The 22127-nt window shown below is 43.7% G+C and overlaps 1 protein-coding gene and 1 long non-coding RNA gene across 2 annotated transcripts; both read right to left on the bottom strand.

Annotated features, from left to right (window-relative positions):
- Window positions 1-1029: 1029 nt before the first annotated feature.
- LOC130213060 (uncharacterized) lies at window positions 1030-3070 on the bottom strand. Its single transcript, XR_008835438.1, has 2 exons — window positions 2954-3070; window positions 1030-2824 (listed from the first exon to the last, which is right to left on the bottom strand). It is a non-coding gene; the product is annotated as an uncharacterized LOC130213060 (long non-coding RNA).
- A 502-nt stretch (window positions 3071-3572) lies between these two features.
- macf1b (microtubule actin crosslinking factor 1b) lies at window positions 3573-21789 on the bottom strand. The gene is made up of 37 exons (XM_056444790.1): window positions 21770-21789; window positions 21341-21683; window positions 19967-20133; window positions 18989-19148; window positions 18789-18873; window positions 18280-18524; window positions 17389-17508; window positions 17139-17246; window positions 16364-16582; window positions 15838-16041; window positions 15521-15752; window positions 15203-15429; window positions 14659-14781; window positions 14469-14570; window positions 14007-14108; window positions 13200-13364; window positions 12338-12493; window positions 11788-11985; window positions 10186-10314; window positions 9916-10086; window positions 9672-9827; window positions 9370-9576; window positions 8537-8656; window positions 8277-8446; window positions 8026-8185; window positions 7551-7745; window positions 7209-7334; window positions 6817-6960; window positions 6421-6609; window positions 6142-6256; window positions 5859-6025; window positions 5604-5766; window positions 5278-5432; window positions 5121-5195; window positions 4864-4981; window positions 4326-4471; window positions 3573-3584 (listed from the first exon to the last, which is right to left on the bottom strand). The coding sequence occupies exons 1-37, from the start codon at window positions 21787-21789 to the stop codon at window positions 3573-3575; spliced, it is 5694 nt and encodes a 1897-aa protein (XP_056300765.1).
- Window positions 21790-22127: the final 338 nt, after the last annotated feature.

Below are 22127 nucleotides of genomic sequence, written 5' to 3'. Positions count from 1 at the left end.
CTGTCTTCTTTCGCCTTTTTTGGTGGACTGCAAAGCAAACTTTTAGGTGCCAACTGCCATCTATAGTTGGTAGAGCAGGATCTATTCAATTCAGTTCATTTTATATAGCCATATATCACAAATTAGCCTAGAGCTTTTACAATCTGTACACATACGACATCCCTGACCTTTGACCTCACATCGGATCAGAAAAAACTACCAAGAAATAGAGAAAACACTTTCATTGGGGGAAAGTGAAGAAACCTTCAGGAGAGCAACAGAGGAGGATCCCTCTCCAGGATGGACAGAATCAATAGATGCCATGTGACCAGATGAACAGCATTACATAATCTATACTTCCTAGAATCATTGTTAAATATAGACACATTCTTGTTGCACGTCAAGACAAAAACATTTATTTGTGACACAATTTTAGGACGACACAACTTGCAACAAGGATTAGCGCAGATGCCGATTTCCGCGCTAATTGGGAGACGGTGATTCATGTGCCGTGCTTTATAGCTTCTTTTGGCTTGTTTCTTGTTCTTCGTCCCTATTTAGTTTCACTCATAGCATCATCGTTTGTAGCATTTTGTTTTCAATGAAAAGATCTCAAAGAAACCCACTGTGCGCTACTCACCCAGCGCCAAATTGCAGACAACGTTAGCTACTAGCGGGTGGACGTAGCAACGCATTTAGCAGGTAAAGAGTTGGTGGAGACCAAAAACAGAGCTAAAAGAGATAGAATATCATACTTACATTCACCAGGTGGTCCAGAACACAACTCCAAATGAATAATAATTGCTTTGTTACTGCTGGATGAGTGAAATTAACCACTTTTTGCTTATAAGTTCACCTTCAACTTAAAATAGTATCAGTACTGTGTGTGTTACAGCTTGTTTCTGCTGCCCCCAAGTCATTGCCGACATAAGAGCATTCACTTGTATTAGTTGAACTGCACAAACGAACAAAGTATGTCAATCATTATCTGTTTGATGTCTGGAAAAATATCACACAAATGCAGCAATGTATAATATCAACGAGGGAATGATCATTGCAAATATTTTTTATTTTTTTAACAAAAAGATTTTTTGTATACAAGTTGACATCAAATTATTAGTGACATTAATCAACAGTTTCCCTAAATTAGACATTAGAATGAGTGCTGGGTATAGAAACATTTACACTACAGAATGATTAGGGTGCATAGCAATAGAAGAGAAATCTGGCTATTGTGTTTCATACAATACAGTAAGAGTTCAACATTCTCCAATATTATCACACAAGAGGAAAAGGTACTTTATCATGTAAAAACTTTTCCTTTTTTTTACTTTAAAAAAATCATTTTGACAACTGCATAGACCAAATGCAATTCGATACAGAAATGACTGTCTTCAACCTCAGGTATATCTATAGTACAAAGGTGCACATACAAATACAGTAACTTTCCACTGCTGATTACATATTGTGAAGTATTAACCGCTTGATAATAAAATCGGAGGGAAAGCCAGCCACACTGGTATCTTCAGGGTCATGGGGGGACTTTGGAGGAAACAGATGTAGTGGCGGACATGTTTCTCAAACACTTTTAAAGGTAGAGTAATAAAATCAAGTCCGTCGTGAAACCTTCCGAATGGACTCGATGTCAGAAAAGAGAGACAGAAATACAGAAAATTACAAATATTCTGCTTTTGGTAAAATAGGTTGGAAAAGGACAGCAAAGAAACCAAAAGGTAGATTTGACTAAAATAACTCGCGAGACATATCACCTCCAGTGCATTCTTATGAAAAATGAATTCACTTACTCATGACAACTGACATATTTTCCAATAAGTAAAACCACTATCTACAGGAGTAGGACACAGAAAAAGTGCAATTTTTATGAAAAGAATTTGCTAAACAAAACATTCCCAGGAAGTACACTGTTATAAAGAAAACAACATGTCTACATGTTCACAGTCATGTTCCATAGAAATACATGCATCCAAAGGCAATATCCAATCCTGAGAAAATAATCTCTACAAATCAACAATGACCTGTTGTAATTCAGTGCATTGTTCTTCACACAATATCCAGTGATTAAAACATCCTTACAATAAAGAACAATACAAAAATACATCATTATTTGAATACACAATGTCAAAAAAAAAGGTGAAAGACAACAAATTAAACGGTGTGGCCCTGCCAACAATGTCATCTCCATGGAATGAAATACAAAATAATAATATCACAAAGTTGAAAGACAGCATACTTATGGTTTTGGTATATGTGTTTTTTTTGGAGGCTAGTAGGGGCAGTCAGACGACACCTTTACATCCCATGAACACATGTGTTCTTGCTGGAAGTCCCTTTTAAATCACTTACGCCACATTAAGACCGAGCATTATTCTCAGATTCAGGTACCGTCTGACTTTGTTTCTCTTTACAAAAGAAATTTAAAAAAAACAAGCTGCAGAAAGAAACTATATATCGGATTCAAGCAATGCTCTGGCTATCATGCAATAAGCATCCATGCAGAACTTTTCAATTCCTACCCCCTAATCAGATACTATTGTATACAATGCAACAGGTTTCTTGCCTCTGCTGACCTCATTGTCCAACCGTGATCTTCACACAGACTTCTCAAAGCCCGTACGTACACCATCACATCTGGTGACCTTCGCTGCGACTCTCCTGCCAGCGTCTGCTCTTCAGATATGACCGACGCATTGTTTTTTGACGTGGCCCCTTTATCGCGTTACTTCGGCTTATCGGGACCCCGAGGCGGTGTTTGGATTCACACACTGCGGCACACACATGGTTCTTAGAGGCAAAGATAATCATGTGGGTGAGCTCTCAGCTTCGTCTACACGGTGCACAAGAATGAAAACAGAAAGAGTTATACGATATTTTCATGTCGGTGTATCCAGAGAATTGTGGATAGATGCGTGACAGAAGCAAATGGCCTTAAAAATAACTGAGGCGATTGACTGACCTGACGGTGAGGGAGAGTTGTCGTCCACCGTTGTGGTAAACTGGAGGTCGGAGCTCAAAGCAGCGATGGAGCTTCTGGGACGAACGCAGCGGTCACCTGAGAGACTCCTGCGAAGTAATGCCTAAAGCAAGAGAAGTTAGACAAATTAGAGTAAGATGACGTCAAAGTTCTTCAAGTGCATGTGGAACAAGTTCCTTAAAAGCACATTCAAGAAAACTCAGGATGTTACTCCTGTCTTGGTTTTCATTGTCTATAGCAGGGGTGCTCACACTTTTTCAGCACGCGAGCTACTTATAAAATGACCAAGTCAAAATGATCTGAGCCAAGAAGTGTTAACGCGACACGTAGAGACAGAAATGACATGCTGTTGTGTAGATACGATCAACAACAGACGGCTGTTTAGTTTAATAAAAGAACAAAGACGTGCTATAGAGAAAATTACAGGGGGGCGGGACACATTTTTTTTATGTCATGCGATCTACCAATACTACGCTGCGATCGACTGGCAGATCACGATCGACGTATTGAGCACCCCTGGTCTATAGGATAACAGTCTACTTGTTTGACAAGTTAAAATGGGACAGTTCACCATAAAATCAAAAAATACTTATATTTCCCCTTATCTGTAGTGCTATTAATCAATGGAGATTATTTTAGTGTGAGTTGCCATTTCTCTTGAACATAACGCGACTATGTGGCACTCGGCTTGTTGGGGCTCAAAGCGCCAAAAAACTCTTTCCAGATATTTCAAACCAGACCTTCCTTGTCGTAAGAAGTTTCACGTATTAGGAATTGCGTCACACGGTGGAAACATGAACGGCGTCGTCCTCAGCTGAGCTGTAACGTTAGCCGGTAGTCTAGGAGCAGAAGCCTCTCGTCCATAAGTAGATGCGGTGATACGGCTAGCCTGCGTTAAAAAAAACGGTTCCTTCCTGACCGAGTTCCATTATGTCCCATTGTATTGGAAGCAGACATCTCGACGGACGATATCTCAAGCACTGCAATTTATACAAAATAAATCTGGATTGATGAATGGTGCTACAAAGACATTTTGATTTTGGGGGGAACTGTCCCTTGAAACTAACCAGAAGTCAACACTTTGCAGTAAGAATAGTGGAAATGCAGGGACTGGATTATGTGTCTTACTTCAAACTTAAAAGAGGTGAATATGAAAACATACATATAACTATTTAACTAAAAGGAAACAGTGTGTGTGGGGGTAGGGTGTAGCAAAATAAAGTGTATTGCATGTGTCAGTAAAGGCTGCAAATGTATGGCAGATGTGTTTATGGTAAAAAGGAAGAAAAAAAACCCAATTAAGTCTCAAAACTAGTGCGGTCATCGAAATCGCGTCGCCGGATAGAGCTCTTGCCTTGCGTGTCATGGGGCTGGTGGGGGCGGAGGCGCTGCTGTAGAGGCTGAGGCTGGAGTTAGACCTGCTGACAGTCAGGCCCTTAGAAGTGCTTCCTGTAGGAGACAAGTACTTCTCCTTGATCTTCAGGTTGGTCCTGCCTTTCACTGTTGGTGACACGGCAGGGGGCATTTAACAGAATGCTGTAAACAGGTGTTTACATTCATTAGCAGCCACTCCTCTAATGAAAGCCAGCGGACACTTTGTGCATAAATAATGAGAGCATCATGACGGGTAAAAGTCAGGATGAAAAACATCAGTATTCAAATCAGAAAAATGTATAAATGATAAAGGCTTGACCAGACTGACTTTTTTTCCCGATGCATGTTTTATTATTAAAAAAATATATAAATATCCGAAATGAATGTCTGACATATATTACAGCTACAGCTATACCGTCAGATAGCATGGTTGCATGTTTGTTTTATGTCAGTTAAAGGTGTTTTTTTCTTTTAAGAAGATATAGTTCATTATTAATAATCGGAAGTGGTTTGCTGACCTCTGCAGGGGTCATTCTTGACCAGGAACTCATCTAGAGCCGTCCAGCCTCCTCCCACCCTCACCATCAACGTGCTACGCAGGATACGAACCATCCGCAACTGTTGGGAATCTCCAAACTGCGGAAAAGAAATACGTATTGAGAGTCACATCTTTTCATGCTCTCGCTGCCTCTCAAGACGTCAAGACACCATCGCTTCCTGGAAATCAGAGTACCAAATGTGATAGCGTCTTCATTGTCTTAAAAAAATGACTCACCCTGTACCTATTGGCACTTATTTGCTCCACTTCGAACCTCTTGGGGCAGTTACACTGCGATACCTGTCGGCTCACCTAAAGAGAGAGTATAACAGGTGCCGTGTCACAGATAAATGAACCGTGACATCTATGTTTGTCCTCTAGTGCGTGTTCATACCTCCTCGTTGATTTGATCGGCGTCCAGCGTTCTCCTGTAGGGATCTCTGCTCGGGTGAAGGGCGCTCACAAACTCGTAATAGTCGATGAAGCCGTCGCTGTTCACGTCGAAGATGTTCGCCACCGCGTTCATCTCGAGGGAGTTGGTGGGAAATTCTACAACAGAGAGGGTGTAAAGCCGCTCTTTGTTTTAGAAGAGTGAATGTCGCAATAAGGTTTGATTCATGTTTCAGCATGATTGGTCAAAATGTCCGTCATCGTTTTGTGGTCATTTAAAATCAGCGATATGGGTTGAAACATTGAGCGGATGGATGTATGGCAACTTACTGGAGGCAAGGACATAATCGACTAACTCCTTCTGGCTGATGCGTCCGTCCTGGTCCCTGTCGATGTTGCGAAACACGTCTAAGATCCGTGACTTCAGATGACTAATCCACACCATGTAACGCTTTCGCCAAAGGTTGAAGTCGAAGTTCGCAAATTCTTCCATCTGAAATGAGAAAAAAGTCACCACACCTGGGTTGGAGGAGGTTGAAATCAAGTGACTTTCCCCCCCAACTGTTTATAAAAAAGTTAAATAACCTCTTTGAGATTTTGCTGTTGTTGCTCCAGGCCGATTTGTCTTGCCACAGCCAGGAGCCAAAGTTTCTGCCACTGACTGACCAGCTGACCGAGCTTTGGGGTCTGGGGGTCGAGGTGCTCCAGGGGAATAGGAACAGCAGGCTGCATCTTCAGAGTGCTCCTCCTCTCTGGATGGAGACACGGCGACGTATGAGTCTGGCATCGGCTTCGGGCAACTCATTTATGCTTCACAGACCATGAGCAGTGAGGTCATCAATACAACAATGACTTAAGCTGTACTTACTGGTGAGTGGCCGCTTGCTGGGGGAACCTTGCCGCTTGGGAATGCTCTTGTGTTTGCAGGACTTTGTGGCATGTTCCACCTCTGGGAACTTTTTATTCAACTCCTCCATGAATACCTACAGAGAGGAATCATCAGTGGTGACACGGTATCGTATTGATTATGGTGGAAAGTCCTTGGAACACAAATATTTCAAGGCGTTCCAATGTTGTTGTTGATTAACAATAAGCACATATTTGATCACTTAATGGTGAAGTAGTAACATCAGTAAGAAGGTCGTACTGTGTGCTGCTCAATCAGTTCTTGGTTCTGCTCTGTGGTCTCAGGCGGAGGCTCTAGGTCTCGGAGGTTCAGGGCTTCCTCCGCTGACGAGATCCAGTCCAGTAGCCTCTGGACTTCCTCTCTCTGCGACTCCAGTGCTGCCAGGCTGGCCTGGACCTTCTGGCCCTGCTGCTGAGCCCAGGTCTGAACCTGACTCGGAAAACAAGTAGGGTGGAGGTTACACCGGCTCCACTCAAATTACACTGTTTTACAGTTTAGAAATTGCCAAAGAGGTATCCTCTATCTTCAAAAAATTTACCTTACTGACAGCAACTAATGTTAAAGAATGATTTATTTATCATAAATCTCTCTGGAAACATTGCTGCTGCTTGTCATTTTTGGCAGAAAAGCACTCACCTCCTCAAAGCGGATCTTGGTGACACTGATCCAAGACTTGAGGGTGATTATGGAATCTGGGTGGCAGGAGGCCAGGATCTCCTCACCCATACACTGGATGTTCTGCAACTCCACCGCCTGCGTCTGCAAGGCACCCATTGATACCTTGAGAGGGGGAGAAAAGGGATGTGTTCAGCATTTCAAACATCTATAACTTTGAACGTCGAAAGTGTTATGATACCGACTAAAGGTCAGAGAGTCCGTCCTTCAACCGGCTGAATGGGTTCACGTATCCACCACGCTTAACAACCCTTGAAAATACCAAATGTGTTGTTCTCTAGCTAACCCTGACCTTTGACCTCCCCGGAATGTATTTCTCTCCAGGGAGTGATAAAGCATCATGTTATACTGACCTCGTGTTGTTTGCGGAAAGCAAGCAGACCTTCCTCCTCCTCGGGTATCGCCCCACATTTCAGAGTCCTCTCTGCCTCAGTGAGGCGCTCCATGAAAGAGTGGACAAGGCCATCAAACCTTTCAGCCTAAAAAGAAAGCCGACAAAGATTGAGAACGGAGGAGGGAGTCAACCCTACTTGTCAATTTGTATTAATGGTCAGATACCAGCCAATCAACTGTTATTCATTCCTGATATCATGGAGTTTTTCCCATGACCACTGCCACCTGGAGACACATTTCTGAGTGCCAATCAGATTCTAAAAGCTCCGTTATTGTTGACCTTTATGATCTGTGAGAACTACCTGCTGAAATGCCACCTCCAGCCGGTCTTGCTTGCTGACGGACAGCTTGCACACGGCCTCCCAGCGGCCCTCCAGCTCGTCCATCTGCGCCTGCAGCCAGTGAGCGTCGGCCGTGCTGCTCCTGGTCAGATCCCTCACGGAGCGCTTCAGGGTCCGGATGCATCCGGCCCGCTTCCCTAACTCCTTCTGGAAGGCCTGAGGGGAAAGGAAGACAGAGAAACTGACTCAAAACATGCCATGAAAAGACAGTAATTTGACAACTTAATATCAAGAAATCATTACAAGCTTGATGGTATAGTCACTTTAAACTAATTAGACCACCATTCCACAGAAGTTATACAGAGGCATTAAAATTACTTTCACATTAGCATGGCTCCTGTTGATTTTCTTCTAGCTATGACACGGAACTTTTAACTGTTCTGTATTCATTACAATCTGCTTAGCATTGTCAATCATCGAGGGTCACGCGTTGTACCTTGTGTTTGTCGATCAGGTTGTTGACCATGTCTTTGTCTCCACCAACGGGGACGTCCTCGGCTAGTTGGGGCTCGGCTCTGTACAGCCAGTCGTTCAGCGCCTGGAGGGCATCGGTGAATCTGCCCGAGAAGAGCAGCGCTTCCTCCAGCTTGTGTTGTCTGAGAGAAGCAAACCGCCAAAACATGGGGATATCAGGATTTCTCTTTTAATGTTCTCTGTCGGAATATGAATGTACGGATGGAGCCATACCTTTCCATAGACTTGCCACTAATGGTGTCCCAGGTGTCCTTGAGCTCAGCCATGAGATTCTCCAGATGCTGTCTATCGTGGCCGGTTTGAGCTCGCTCGTGAAGGCAGCGTCCGCTCCTTGATGTCGCCTCGTACATGGGCCTCTTGGACCGAAGCATTTTCTGGAACCCCTGGTGGCGAAAAATAAGAGATCAGGGAAGGCATTCGTGAACACATCGCACGTAACCAAATGGTGTTCATTTCGATGGCTTATACCGCACCTTCTGCTCAGTCAGCTGTTGTTTGACCTCCTCGTGGGTCACAGCGATCTCTTTATGCATGTCTAACGTCTGCTCTACCTCCGTCATCCAGTCCACTAGCAGGCGCCACGACTCATTAAACTGAAGAACGAGAAACAAATACAGATATTAGATTTCACTTCTCATAGAGTCCATTGGACCTGGCTTTATCTGATGCCTCCTGCTGGGTGGGTCGGCCTCCTGTCATGGCCTTGCTGATACGCCCCCACCTCCCTCTTTCTGGATCGCGGGCCATACCTACTACGAACTATTCATACATTCTGTCCTATTCATTGAATGTGTTTATGTAGTTACCTTCGCATTTTCAATGCGGAAGGTTATGTTTTGATTGCCGTGTATTTATTTATTTATTTGTATGCGTGTTACTCGCATAACTCAAAAAGTATTAAACCGAATCGCATGAAATTTGGTGGGATGATTGGTTATTATCCGGGGACCATTTGATTAGATTTTGGGATCGATCGGTTCAAAGGTCAAGGTCATGAAAAGGTCAGAATCTTCTTTTTACCATAGCGCGATCAATTTCTATCCAATTGGCATGCAACTAATGCCAACATGTTCATAATTCAATGCCCAATCTTGTGATATGCGAAGGTATGCGCTCTACCGAGTGCCCGTTCTAGTTCTGTAATGGTTTTCATCTATACACATGACATATATTCTTCTGTCCATACTGGAGAGGGATCCTCCTCTGTTGCTCTCCTGAAGCACAAGTCACTCATTACGTGCATGCATGCTTGAGAGAGACAGAGAAGGTCAGCCATTTATATATCGGAGCTGATGTAGTCGTCTACCTGTCTGGCACTCTTCTTGACCTCCTCCAGCGCTCTGCCTCTCTCTGAGGCACGCTGCTGGAGCTTTTTGTGGCGATCCTGGACGGTCATGATGAGGTTATGAATGACATCGCAGTCGTCCTTCCTGCTCAGTTCTACTAGTCGGCGAGCCGTGCCCTCCATGGTGGTCTTCTTCTCACCGTAACCGTTCACCTCGTTCACCAGCGTCTGTGCAAATAAACGTATGTTGTGAAGCAAAACTAATACTTACAAACGTGTATACTCTGGATCTGGAGCAGATGTAAAAAGAAAAAAAGACCTACTCTGTGTTCCTGCAGTTGAGTACAAACTCTATCCAGAGCAAAGCTGGGAGCAGGAAGAAACCCAATGGACTCTTCACACTTGCTCATTTTAGTGAGGAGTTCCTGGACGTTGCTGTGGAACTCCTTGGCCAGACTCAGTCCTTCTGTAAGCCGCGCCTGTGGGGAAACAGCACGACAATCAGATTTTAACGATGAACTCAATTCGTAGTAAATCCGCCGGATGACTTGAGAAGAGTCGAGTTACCTTTCGCTCCTGGACTTTGCAGTGAACGGAGGCCCATTTCTGTTCCAGAAGGGACAAGCTGTGCTCGGTGCTTGATCCCCGCACAACGTAGCTGGTCTCCAGCATCCTGTGGATGGCGTTCTTCACGTCGGTGTAGGCGTGGAGCTTCGACTCCATCTCGACGCACAACTCCTTTTTTTGGGGTAAGAAGAATAACATTTTGATTTATTTTTTGTTACTGGATATTTTCTTGTGTTTTTCTTTATTTGTACAGTCGAAAGTTTATTTTACCAAATGTACACTGAGCCTTTCACTGGCGGAGTCCGGCATACCCCACATGGTTTTGGAGGAAGACAGTCTCAGATCTGTGTTCTCCAGCCACTGCAGGAGATCCTGAATCTCCATCGTAACATCTTGTACCTGCAGGAAAAACAACAACAACAACAACAACAGAATGAATGCAAAGTGTCAATCAAAGGCCATGCAGCTGTCAGTCCACGACAAACTCATAGAAACAACTTCCATCATGTAACATCAATTGTCATCAACCTTTTTATTAGATTTTATTTAGGTATGAAAAAAACAATGACTACAAACTGATCAAATAGTATTTTGTTATTATAAAAAACACTATATATAACCAAGATGTACTTATGTCGGACTGGTGATGTGCAAATGTGTTATTTGCTAAGGTTTTTCAAATTTTGTAAATTTGTTTTGCTCTGTTTTTTGTTGTTCTTTACCCTTTTATCTATCCTTTCCCTCTGTATTGTATCCTTAAAGTCCTGTCTTGTTAATTTGTAAAATGAAAATAAATATAAAAAATAATGCATTTTTATTTGTAGATAGGGATTACATTTCAAATTCTTTTCTCAATTTAAGTTTGACTTGCCTCGACACACTTTCATGTAGCCTTTATAATCACCACAAGAGGGCGCAAGATACATTGCTCAAAACAACACATTTAAAGCATCTTCTGCATAAAGAGTAACAATGTAATTGACACATATACACAACCGGTCAAACATGTTAAAACACCTCAATTTCTCCAGTTTTTATTGAAATGTACACAGTTTAATTTCTCAATGTACTCTGAAATTAAAGCATAGAACACATTTTGTTGAACAAAATATAATCTACATTGTTGACACAAAGTAGCCACCTTCTGCAGATGTAACAGCCAAACTTACTCGTGGCATTCTTTCTACAATAAAAATCAAATATTGTTCAGAAACTTCTTCCCAATACTATTGCAGAAGTTCCCATATTTGTGTTTTACTTGTTCCATGAAAAGGGCCTTTTTGTAGAACTCTGAACTCTGAACTGTACAATATAATATTTCTCAGTTTTTGGTAACCTAATCTTTCTTGTTTAACCTCTGGCAGTTTGTCGCTGACCTTTGTACCATTTCAGGTTATTCACTTGAACTGCTTACATTTAAATACAAACTGGAAAAAAGGGGGTGTTCTAAAAATATTCACCGTTATTGTATGTAATATTTATTTCTCTATACTACAGGGCTCTCAAGTTTTGAAGGCAGGCAAGAGTGACATTTCCATCAGCAGCACCCCCCCCCCCCCCCCTCATTGGTTGCTGGATTAAATCTTACCCAGATACAACAGATACGGGTTTTTTCTGATTGGCTATTTCTTTTTATTGGCTGATAAGTGGCTCCTCACAGCAGTCCTCCCTGGGAGCGCATGATTCCTCCACGGTGAGTTAAAACATTAAATAGCCGAGAGTTTTTTTCAGCGTGAGAAATACGATGTTTGGCGGGAGTGAGTGACTTAAGACCGAAATGCGTGAGTCTCACGCTCAATGCGTGACACTTGAGAGCCCTGATACTACTTGACTACAAGACTTTTGTTTCAATATCATGACATTATAATTCACCTGACTCAGCCTGTTCTCTAACTCCAGCTGCCTGCGTTCCGTCTCACAGCGGACAAACTCCCAGCTGTCGTTGAGTTCCTCCAGCTGAGACTGCAGGCCGTGCGGGCTGTCCCCGGACCCGACCTCCAGCAGCCCCCTGCCGGCCTGGTTCAGGGACTTCACGGTGCGAACATGGGACATGATGTCATTACGCAACACCTTGCGGGAGGAAGAAGCAAAAGAGGAAGAGTGGGATTCAAATGTAGGAGAAGAGTTTTCTGGTCCGAGTCGCGACGAAGGTCTGGAATTCTGACAGACAGCTCCATCAGTTTATGTTTGAAAAGTATGAAATACTAGAATTAGAATCAGTAAATAACACGTCGGTACAGACGCAGGTAGACAACACGGTGAGGTGAACGCGGAGCATTCAATCGGACTTCTTTCAGTCGCCCCCTAATGGCTATTTGACAGAATGCAACGTGTTGGCTTCCCTTTCATTATCGGAGGTTGTCGACGAGGTCATAAGCAGCTCTGTAGGACATAACATATTATTATTTAGGCCGCCACCAACCTTGTGTTTGGCCAGCTCTATTTCACAGGCCTGCAGGTCGATGCTGATTGGCCGGCTGCCCTGCAGTTGCTCAGCTGTCCGGGACAGCCACGTGTGCAGCTCATCCAGTGTGTTTTGGAACTGACCCAAACCCAGCAGAGCACACTCCAGCTGATGCTGATGTCACCACAGGGAAAAAAGAAATGTATATACACTACCGTTCAAAAGTTTGGGATCACTTAGAAATGACTTTATTTTTCAAAGAAAAGCACTGTTTTTTCAATAAAGATAACATTAAATTAATCAGAAATACACTCTCTACATTGTTAATGTGGTAAATGACTATTCTAGGTGGAAGTGTCTGGTTTCTAATGAAATATCTCCAGAGGTGTATAGAGGCCCATTTCCATCAACTATCACTCCAGTGTTCTAATGGTACATTGTGTTTGCTAATCGCCTTAGAAGACTAATGTCTGATTAGAAAACCTGTGCAATTATGTTAGCACAGCTGAAAACAGTTATGCTGGTGATATAAGCAATACAACTGGCCTTCCTTTGAGCTTGAAGTTTGTAGAACAAAATTAATACTTCAAATATTAATCATTATTTCTAACCTTGTCAATGTCTTGACTATATTTTATATTCATTTGATAAATAAAAGTGTGATTTTTCATGGAAGACACGAAATTGTCTGGATGACCCCAAACTTTTGAACGGTAGTGTATATATATATTTATTGCATGTAGTTTCTACAGGGGTAGCTACCAGCTGTTGAAATGACATACAACGTAGTGGTTAGCAATGATGACATTGTGCATATGATGGATTACAGTGGCGCGCGAATATCAATATCACGTAATGATATGGGATTGCATATTCTCACCTGTCTGCCGACGGTCTCTGACTCCAGGTTGTCCCAGCGCTGCCTGAAGTCACACAGCGGTGAGACGGAGCCCGGACGCTCCGAGCCCGGAGACAGCCGGCACACGAAGCGATGGTTCAGGCTTTCTATCTCTATTTTCTTCTGGTAAAGTTCTCGCTTAAACTCCTGAGAGAAAGATTTAAAGGACACAATGCATGGTTAGAAATGAACTATTATTGTGAGCCTTCCTGGACCGGCGTCAAATTAGCCCGCTGCAGGTTCTTTATTATTTTTTGGGGGGGTCCACAATGATGTATATGTTGTGAATACTGTATTGGTTTATGTAGATATAAAATGTGTACGGATGGGTGTATGTAAACTGTATAAAGACTGTGTAGATATATAAATGAAAGGTAATTGAGAGCCATACAAGGGGAGGGGGTGGGATGGGGAAAAGTTTGTGTAATATTTTAGTTTTGTCTTTGTTTTCATCTTATGATGTTAAAAAAACTATCATCCTTGTGTGGTGTTTTTATAAGGTTATACATTTGTATATTTTATTTTTGTTAAATAAGCCTTTTAGTATAACACACTGTAAATGCTTGCTATTTCACCATAAATATCCTGTAAAAAATGTGTTGTTAATAAAAATAAATCTTTTTTAAAAAAGAAGAAATGAACTATTACCATCACTTCTGTTTTCATACAATACATTACGCACACGGGGGAGGCAAACGCACGGTCTTTGTAGCATATGAGAACGAATACACGATAAACACGACATATAAATGAGAAAGAATCATCATCGCTGGTTACGGGTGAACTCACCTTGAGATCACGAAGCTGCTCTTTGACGGATTCCACGTCAGTTCCGACCATGAACTCTTCGGTCGACCTCAGCTCAGCCGACTTCAACCACTCAAAAAGACCCTATTAGGAGGACAATAAAGCACAACGACTGATATAATGTAGCCCTGAATCCCTGCCATGTTGTGTGATCGAAGACATGTCCTCCACAGCAAAACATGTAACCCTATCGGTAAATACAGCTGGATATGTTTCACATTGACGCAGTTCCCACCATTAAAATAATTTGCCTTTGGCAGAGAGCCACACGATCTGTCGCCCGCTAGCATGTAAAGCTACAGGGAGTACGAGTGAATGTTGCTATTGTAACAGAATAAAAGATTAGCTTTGTCCTTGGCAGGATGCCTGGGTGAGGCGTCCCGTTTGATATGACCACACACTGACCGTGAAGTATGTGTTATTGCACAGTGTGAAGACACACACCTGCATCGTGTCCTGATAGTGTAGCGCCATCTGCAAGGACTCCTCCAGCTTTTTGTGACTTTCGTTCCACAGTTTGCTCAAGTTGTTCCACGTGCAATAAAGCTTCAGGACACCGAAGAGACAAGGTCGTAAGTTAAGTCAACATGACATCACCGGTTCAAACTTATTTGTATTCAAATGTATTTCATACTTCGTCCAGGCTCTTCGTGACATCTGGCTTGTCTATATCGCCACACGATGACATCAGATCCATCCCCAACACACTCAGGGTGTCCAGATCTCCCTGTACACTGTCAATATCCTCTCTGAGAGTCTATGAGTTGAAGAGATAGAACAAAGTTATAGTGTGTCTTTTATTGAACAACATGATTCCTTTACCCCTCCTGTTACCTTTAGGGTCAATTTGACCCCATTCAATGTTTAATGTCGGTGTTCTTTCGGGTCAATTTGACCCCAGGCTGTTTTTCACTGTGTCAAACATATAAGAAATATCAACTTTTTTATATATTTAAAGGGCTATTTAGGTAGTCAACAAACAAACATAAAGTACCTCACACTTAAACTTGGGAAACAATATTAATTCTAAGAATTTTCTGGAGGTTTTAATTGCTGGGGTCAAATTGACCCCGAGGGTAAAATATGTCAGTAAATATAAAGGTAACAGGAGGGTTAAACATTGAATGGGGTCAAATTGACCCAAAGGCAACAGGAGGGTTAAGAGCTTCCAGACCAACCTGCATGGTTTCGAGGCTCTGGCGGATTGTTTCCGAGTCTGTCCGACTAGCGTTGAGATCCAAAACCGCCTGCTGAGCGTCACTGAGAACGGCCGCGACATCGCTGATGTTGCTCCAGAACTTCAAGGCCAGATCCAAGAGTTGGAGCAGCCAGCTTTCCCTCTCCTGGGCCTGAGCGTGCGTCTCGTCCCACAGCTGAGACAGGCTGGACACGCGCTCTTGGATTGCTGCGATCACAAGGAAATAGCATTCGATATTGCTTCGAAGCGCAACCTCACATCGGCATTCAAACGCGATCATTTCCGAGAAGGTTGCTACCCATTCCGACGGATCCATCGCCGGCCGCCTGCGTGTTGGCCAGCAGCTCATCTGCCTGCGTCTTCACACTGCCGAGGTCCAGCTCCAGCTTGGACAGCTCGGCCCGGGTGTGTTTGTTGTCCTGCAGCTGCTCCTGGATCCTCGGGGTGAGGCCTTGAAGAGAGGTGTGAGTCTGTATGCGACTGCGCAGGCGGTCCAGACTCTCTCTGATGAGGGTCATCCTCTCATTCAGCTGGAGGTGCGAGAAAAGATACGCGGTGTGATTGTGGATTATATTGCAAAAAGTAGTTTATTTAGCATGAACCCAGCAGTCCCACCTGCGTAAATCGAGGCAACGACTCCTCGAGTATACCGGCGGTCTCTCGGACCCGGTCTCTGATGGTTCTGTGCTGCTCCTCGGCCTCCGTCGCCTTCCGGCAGAACTCTTCCCCCTGAATGGGGTTCAGTTCTGACAAGCGCTTCCCCAGAGAGCATAGGCGTGCAATCAAGGGTCTGTGCTCTGCTATGGACTCCCTCAGACCCTTCGGAGAGAAGAGATACAAAGGAAAGGTTTCATTTCGTTATATAGAACCTGAAAGAACCTGATTTTAGTTGAGTCCCTTAAATGGATAGAGGAAGTTGGATAGAACTGAATTGCCACTATAGTGCACAGGTGGAAAAGTAACCCTCTTGGGAAGTAGATGGCATTAATGAACAGTACGTGAACAGATCAGCTCATTCACCGACAGGAGGACCGTGAAGCATACAAGGACTTCTTTGTCGAACTGGCCAAAGAAAGGTATCACGGAGAAAAGAAGAAGAGAAAAGCTGGCATTCTACTGCGGAGGGGCGGCTTTCTGCTACCTGTAAAAGGTCCTGTTGTTCCCGAAATGCCTCGAAGCTAACTGTGCTCATGGAAAGCTGGCCAATTAGGGTTTGAGTTTCTTCGAGCCAGGGCGAAACCTCATCGATGCCCTCGGAGAACTGGAGTAGAAGCGATTGAGCGTGCTCAAGCTGCAGGACCACGTGGGAATTGGTGGCGGAGGTGGTGTTGCATTGTTCCTGTAAGGCGTCCAGCGGGGTCTGCGTGGGAGAGGGGACAGAGGAATATATATATATACAGTATACAGGTATATATAAAATATACACACCGTCATTTTCAGTAAATATGTGACTTGAAGTCTGTTTACAGGCCGAGCAAATAGAATTGGATTGAGGGACTGCTCCAGTGCCTTGCCCAAGAGAAACTTACATTTGTAGTTAAAGGGAAATACAACATATTTGCAAAGATGTAGAGCTTATTTCTGGAGGGGTAATATTTTGTTTTAACCCTATAGTCTATCGTTTGTCCCATCAGGGAATGTGGGAGCATTCTATTTGTGGGGTCTATTGTGTATCTATCTGTGCTTGTACATATCTATCACCCTCTACTGTTATCTTTTATTTATTTATTCATATCTGCTGATAAACAGTCAGGAATGCCTATAACAACAAATCATGCCACTGATATCTCTATTTGAAATATCTTCTATATGTACTTTTGTATGTGCCATGTCTTGTCTTGTCCTGCCTTGTGTTTGTGTAATGTGAACAATACATCACACATTTAAAAAAAAACATGTGTTGTTGTGCCAAACACCTGCAAATCGCATGTTTCTCCTTCATCGCTGTACGTCAGCAGGATTTCAGCGATCTTCACCATCTTCTCGATGTTGAACCTGTGTTGGAGGATCTCCACCGACAAAATCTATCCAGGAGATAATACATCACATTACATTCACTGACTAAACATCATTGAAATACATTTCTTAAACTTAAGCTTGAACTTTTTTTGTTATCCAAGTGGGAACATACAGTTAATTAGTTAGATATATGTATAATTTCCCAACCTTCTGCTCATAGAGTTGTTCTGCTATGAGCTCTGGAAAGAGATGAATGGTTTTCAGCTTCTCAAGACTCAGCGCTGTGTCTCTGAACCAAGACATCTCCTTCACCACTGCCTGTTCCAGCTGATTTGAATATACTGTATGTTAGAATAGCAATAATAACAGGGCTCTCAAGTTTTGAAGACAGGCAAGAGTGACATTTCCATCAGCACCCCCCCCCCCCAGAACGAAATTTTCGGATATTTTCGTCAGTAATTCCAGCAATTCCAGGATGCTTTATTTTCATTGGTTGCTGGATTAAATTTTACCCAGATACGGGTTTTTTTCTGATTGGCTATTGTGGAGCCCATTTCTTTTTTTTGATTGGCTGATAAGTGGCTCCTCACAGCAGAACTCCAGGGGAGCGCTTGATTCCTCCACGGTGAGGGCAGCGCGGCCAGCTCATGTTTGCGCGCTGCGGCACATTAAAACATTAAATAGCCGAGAGTTTTGTTCAGCATGAGAAATACGATGTGTGTGCGGGAGTGCGTGACTTAAGACCGAAATGCGCTCAATGCGTGACACTTGAGAGCCCTGATAATAACATATAACACAATGTCATAATATGTATAACCCTAACATTTCCAAAATCTAATACCACTTGGCAGCAAAATACTGAGTTATATCATCCTAGTTAAACAAAAGTCAAGTCAGACCTAGCACAGGTTTGAATAATCACACTCCCTGTATTTACATGCATTATACCTCATGGCATGTCAACATTTTTCCTGTGATGGGCGTGATGTAGTTTAGCGAAATCAAGCGACCCTTTTGAGCTTCAGCTACTCTCCATTAGATGAACAACACTGCAGACTCATCTGATGTGTTCATGGCACACCGGTGTGGGAACATTACCCTCTGTCTCTCAGCGGCACACAGTACTGCATCTCCAGCGTGTGTCTGCGGTCCTGCCGCCCCCAGCAGCTCCCTCTCGATGCGGCCCAGCCACAGGTGGAGGTCCTCCTGGCTGGAGGTAAAGCGGCTGGAGGCCTCCAGGGCCTGCTCCAGCCGCTGCAGCACATCCAGACTGCTTAGACTCAGCACAGAGCAGCGGATACGCAGAGCATCCATCTTCTCCTGCACCTGCTGGGCTTCCTCCTCTGAAACGAAGGACAAACCGCCAACATTTGGACGTATTGCATTGATTCACTACCAGATCTGCTGGAAATTGGTCAGGATTGGTTGTACTGTTTTGACATTTTAATCAGACTTCACACAAAACCAAAAGCAGGAGTAGGGCCTATGTGTTACTAATATTATCAATAGATTTTGACAATTTGGGGTTGTTTTCGAAAAAACTTTTTTTTGTATTTGTATAACCTCAATGACCATACTAGGCCCATTAGGTAGGCAGTAAATATTACCTGAAATTGCTTCCATCAGAACATGTCCCGACTTTTGTATTTTCACTAGCTCAGCAGTTTTGACTTGAATCTCTTTGACAACAGCCTACAAGAAAGTAAAAAGCATAGCAAAGGTATACTTATTTACCCAAACATAACAATACACACTGACTATAGGCCTACTGCACATGCAGCTGAACCACACATGGTAGAATTCCCACCTTGGCCCTGTCTGTGGCCTCGGAGACGTGCAGCATCACTCTCTCTGCATTGCGGAGTTCAGCTAGCGCCTGTTCCACCGATATGAGCCATTGCTGCAGGCTGTCTACTCCTTCCTGGAAGACCTTGGCCCTGGGCAGAATGAGCTCCAGACTCGCTCTCCTACCAACAACAAAATGTTACCATCGCTGATTAAGATATGTGTCATTCGTGTGTTTATTTAACAGGCCGAGTGCACAGATAGTTAGCTATGAGCGAAGATGTTGTTTTATGTTTCCTGTTCAGGAACTGCAGCTAGTTAACTTATAAATAATTAGTTAGCTCACTAACTAGCTGCAGTTCCTAGGCAGCTAGTTGGCTTATAGCTTATTAGCTTATAGCTAACTAGCTACAGTTCCGGGGCAGGAAAAAATAAAACAACTTCTCTGTTCAGAAAATTAAAGCTGTGGTATGAAACACAATTACAAGACAGAAGCCTATTCACTGTGCAGTAACAACATCAGCAGTAACACAACCACATCATTAAGGCAGAGCAACAACAACAACAACCAGAAGAGTTCAAACTTCACCACATTAAGACACATCAAGTGTTTGCTAAATCACTGAGTTGATTTTAACCATTATTTCATCTTGAATTGAGATCAGTAGGCTAAGGCTGCATCACTCTCTTTTACAATGTAGTAGCCTATTGAACGCCTCCAGCAGAGGCAAGTCGAGGAGGCCGATGTGCCTAACTCAGTAAATCACCTTTGTTGATTGTCCCAATATTTGAGCGACGTGATATGAAGTCTTTTAATGGAGGAGCCAGATCACTGATCAACCGATGCGCTTCACTAGCAAGACGAACACAGCTGTCAACGGTCATGAGATTGTACTTCTGGATGATGTTACAACGATGGTACCCTGTTACAATAATGGTTATGTGACTCGTCTAGTAAGCCAAAATGTGAGTGTGGCGTTGCCAGTAAAGGCAAGCTGACCTTTTCTCTGCCCCAAGCTGCAAGGCCTCCCACTTCTGTTTGAGAGTGGCGAGCTTGACTTTTTCCTGCTCCCCATCCTCTCCTGGGTGGGCCTCAACAATTCGAGGGCCCTCTGACATCATGGAGTCCATACTACGCCTTCGATCTGTTAGGAGGCGCTGTAGTAGCTGTAAAAGAACATTGAAGATGGAGGAATAACATTTACCCCCATTTCTAGACAGACAGACGATTCAAGGATAAAAAAAATCATTTCAAAGACCCCCTACTGTATCGAATCAAATCAGTTTCTCATCTATCATGTCAGATGTTTGCGTTATACTTGAGGTTTCATTTGAGGGAAATAGCATTGTTTCCAGTAAGAATTAACAATCATGAAAGCCCCATTCTTGTTTATTCAGCCTTTGGGTCAGTGTGAAGGAAGCTCTGTCTCGAGTGACAAGCCGACATTGTCAAGAGTCAGGCAGGTTTCACTTCATCCAAAGGGCTTACAATGGGTGAGATTACAGCTGAAAGGTGAGAGACTTCCCTGCTTTCTTCATACCCCCAGGATATATTAACAAAGACTCAGTGAAACTCATTGTGGCTACAAACACCACCCATTCACCGCCGAATACAACCAAAACCATGTTGTAAAGGAAGCGGTTGAGCATTTCTTCATGACCTCGGCACACCTTTTCATCGGTAAAACTTGCAGGTGTATTCACACTCTTGAATGTACTTCAAGGATGTTTTTCTGGAACAAGAAAATGAGTTGATGTGACGTTGGTGAAAACCGACCTTTTGTTCTTGGAGCTGTGCTTTCACCACTTTGACCTCTGAAGATGGGGGTTTCTGATTGGCTGTCAGCTCCTCTATCTCACTGACCCATGTGAGCAAAGACTCCAGGTTTTGGAGAAATGTCTCAGAATCGGTTGACAGAGCGAAGGGAGATTGTGTTCCCTTGAGAGAGAGAGAGTGCAGAACAAATTATTAGCTTAAGTATGAATGGATGAAAATACTGACAGCAAGAGGCATAATGAATTGTACTAGTGCGACACAAGGAGAAAAGAGTTAAAGGTAAAACATACCCTCCATCTATCCAGGCTGGAATCCTGATCTGAGCTTGAGTGTCCATCACTTTGGAGCTTCAAAATAAAGACAGTTGTTTCAATTGACAAGATATATGTTTTAAAAAGACCCACCCCGATGTTGAAGAGACACAACTGTGATTTTCAAGAAAGATTTTAGGTGATAATTGGTGATATTATTATGTCCATATGAGAAGAAGGAAGGATGAAATGGAACACAGGTGAGATTTGTCGTGTTTGAAATAGTATTTGTTGTTGTTGTATCAACCTCAGCGAGTTCCTCTGCGACACCATTCAGGACTCTAACGGTTCTGGTGACAATGGGGTCCCCTCCTTTATCTCCGGACGGATACTCGGTCACTTCCAGAATTTCGGTCACGACCGTCTCCGTCACCTCCGTCACCTCTGTGACCTCGCGTGACGTCAGAGTCTTCCAGTGCCAGGGGCTCCCTTCTCTGGAGTCTCTCCTCTGGAAGCTGGCCCTCCTCTCAGCCGACGTCCGGTCCGGGTGAGCCAAAGGGGAACGGGTGTACTCCGGGGGCACGGTCCTTCTTGTTAGTGTCCCGTTTCGGGATGTTTTTATCGAAGAAGGGCTGCTGTGCCACGCATTGTCCAGCGTGCTGCTGCTCCGGATTGAGGAGGTGGGAGAGCTGCGAAGGGGTTTGTCCGAAATGGGAGTATGAGCCCTCTCCTCCCTCACATAATCAATTTCCCGGGCCTCCTTGTCCTTTTCCACCTCTCCTTCCTTTTCTGCATCCTCTCCTACGTCTTTCACCGCCACCTCTGGTTTGGCCTCCCCAAGTTGCTCCGGGGGCTGTCGCTCTCTTCGTCGTTGGTAGCACTCCTTCAGGAAGTCCTCGCCTGACCTCACATGCTTGGACTTGTGGCCGAGGCAGCCGGGCCGGCTGATGAGGTTACCCATAATCCTTTAGCCCAAAGGCTAGTGAGGTAATAGGCAAGGGAAGGCCTCTCGGCCATGCATGCGGAAGATCCTTCAGCTACCTAAAATAAGACAAGGGGGCTCTGGGTCATCATACAGTGAACAAGTGCTGATTGTGCAAATCAAAGAAAGACATACCGCTGATCTCGCTTCT

Source organism: Pseudoliparis swirei, chromosome 22, assembly GCF_029220125.1.
Source record: "Pseudoliparis swirei isolate HS2019 ecotype Mariana Trench chromosome 22, NWPU_hadal_v1, whole genome shotgun sequence".
Classification (NCBI taxonomy): domain Eukaryota; kingdom Metazoa; phylum Chordata; class Actinopteri; order Perciformes; family Liparidae; genus Pseudoliparis; species Pseudoliparis swirei.
The sequence above is the reverse complement of the archived record's forward strand: the minus strand, read 5'-3'. Positions and strand labels throughout refer to the sequence as shown.

Excerpts from the sequence above, each read along its gene's own strand:
- macf1b (XM_056444790.1), bottom strand. The coding sequence starts at position 21,789 with ATGCAGAAAAGGAAGGAGAG. Across the intron at positions 14,109-14,468 it reads ACTATCAGGACACGATGCAG|GGTCTTTTTGAGTGGTTGAA; the intron begins GTGTGTGTCTTC and ends TCCTCCTAATAG. Across the intron at positions 6,610-6,816 it reads CCAAGATCCGCTTTGAGGAG|GTTCAGACCTGGGCTCAGCA; the intron begins GTGAGTGCTTTT and ends TTTCCGAGTCAG.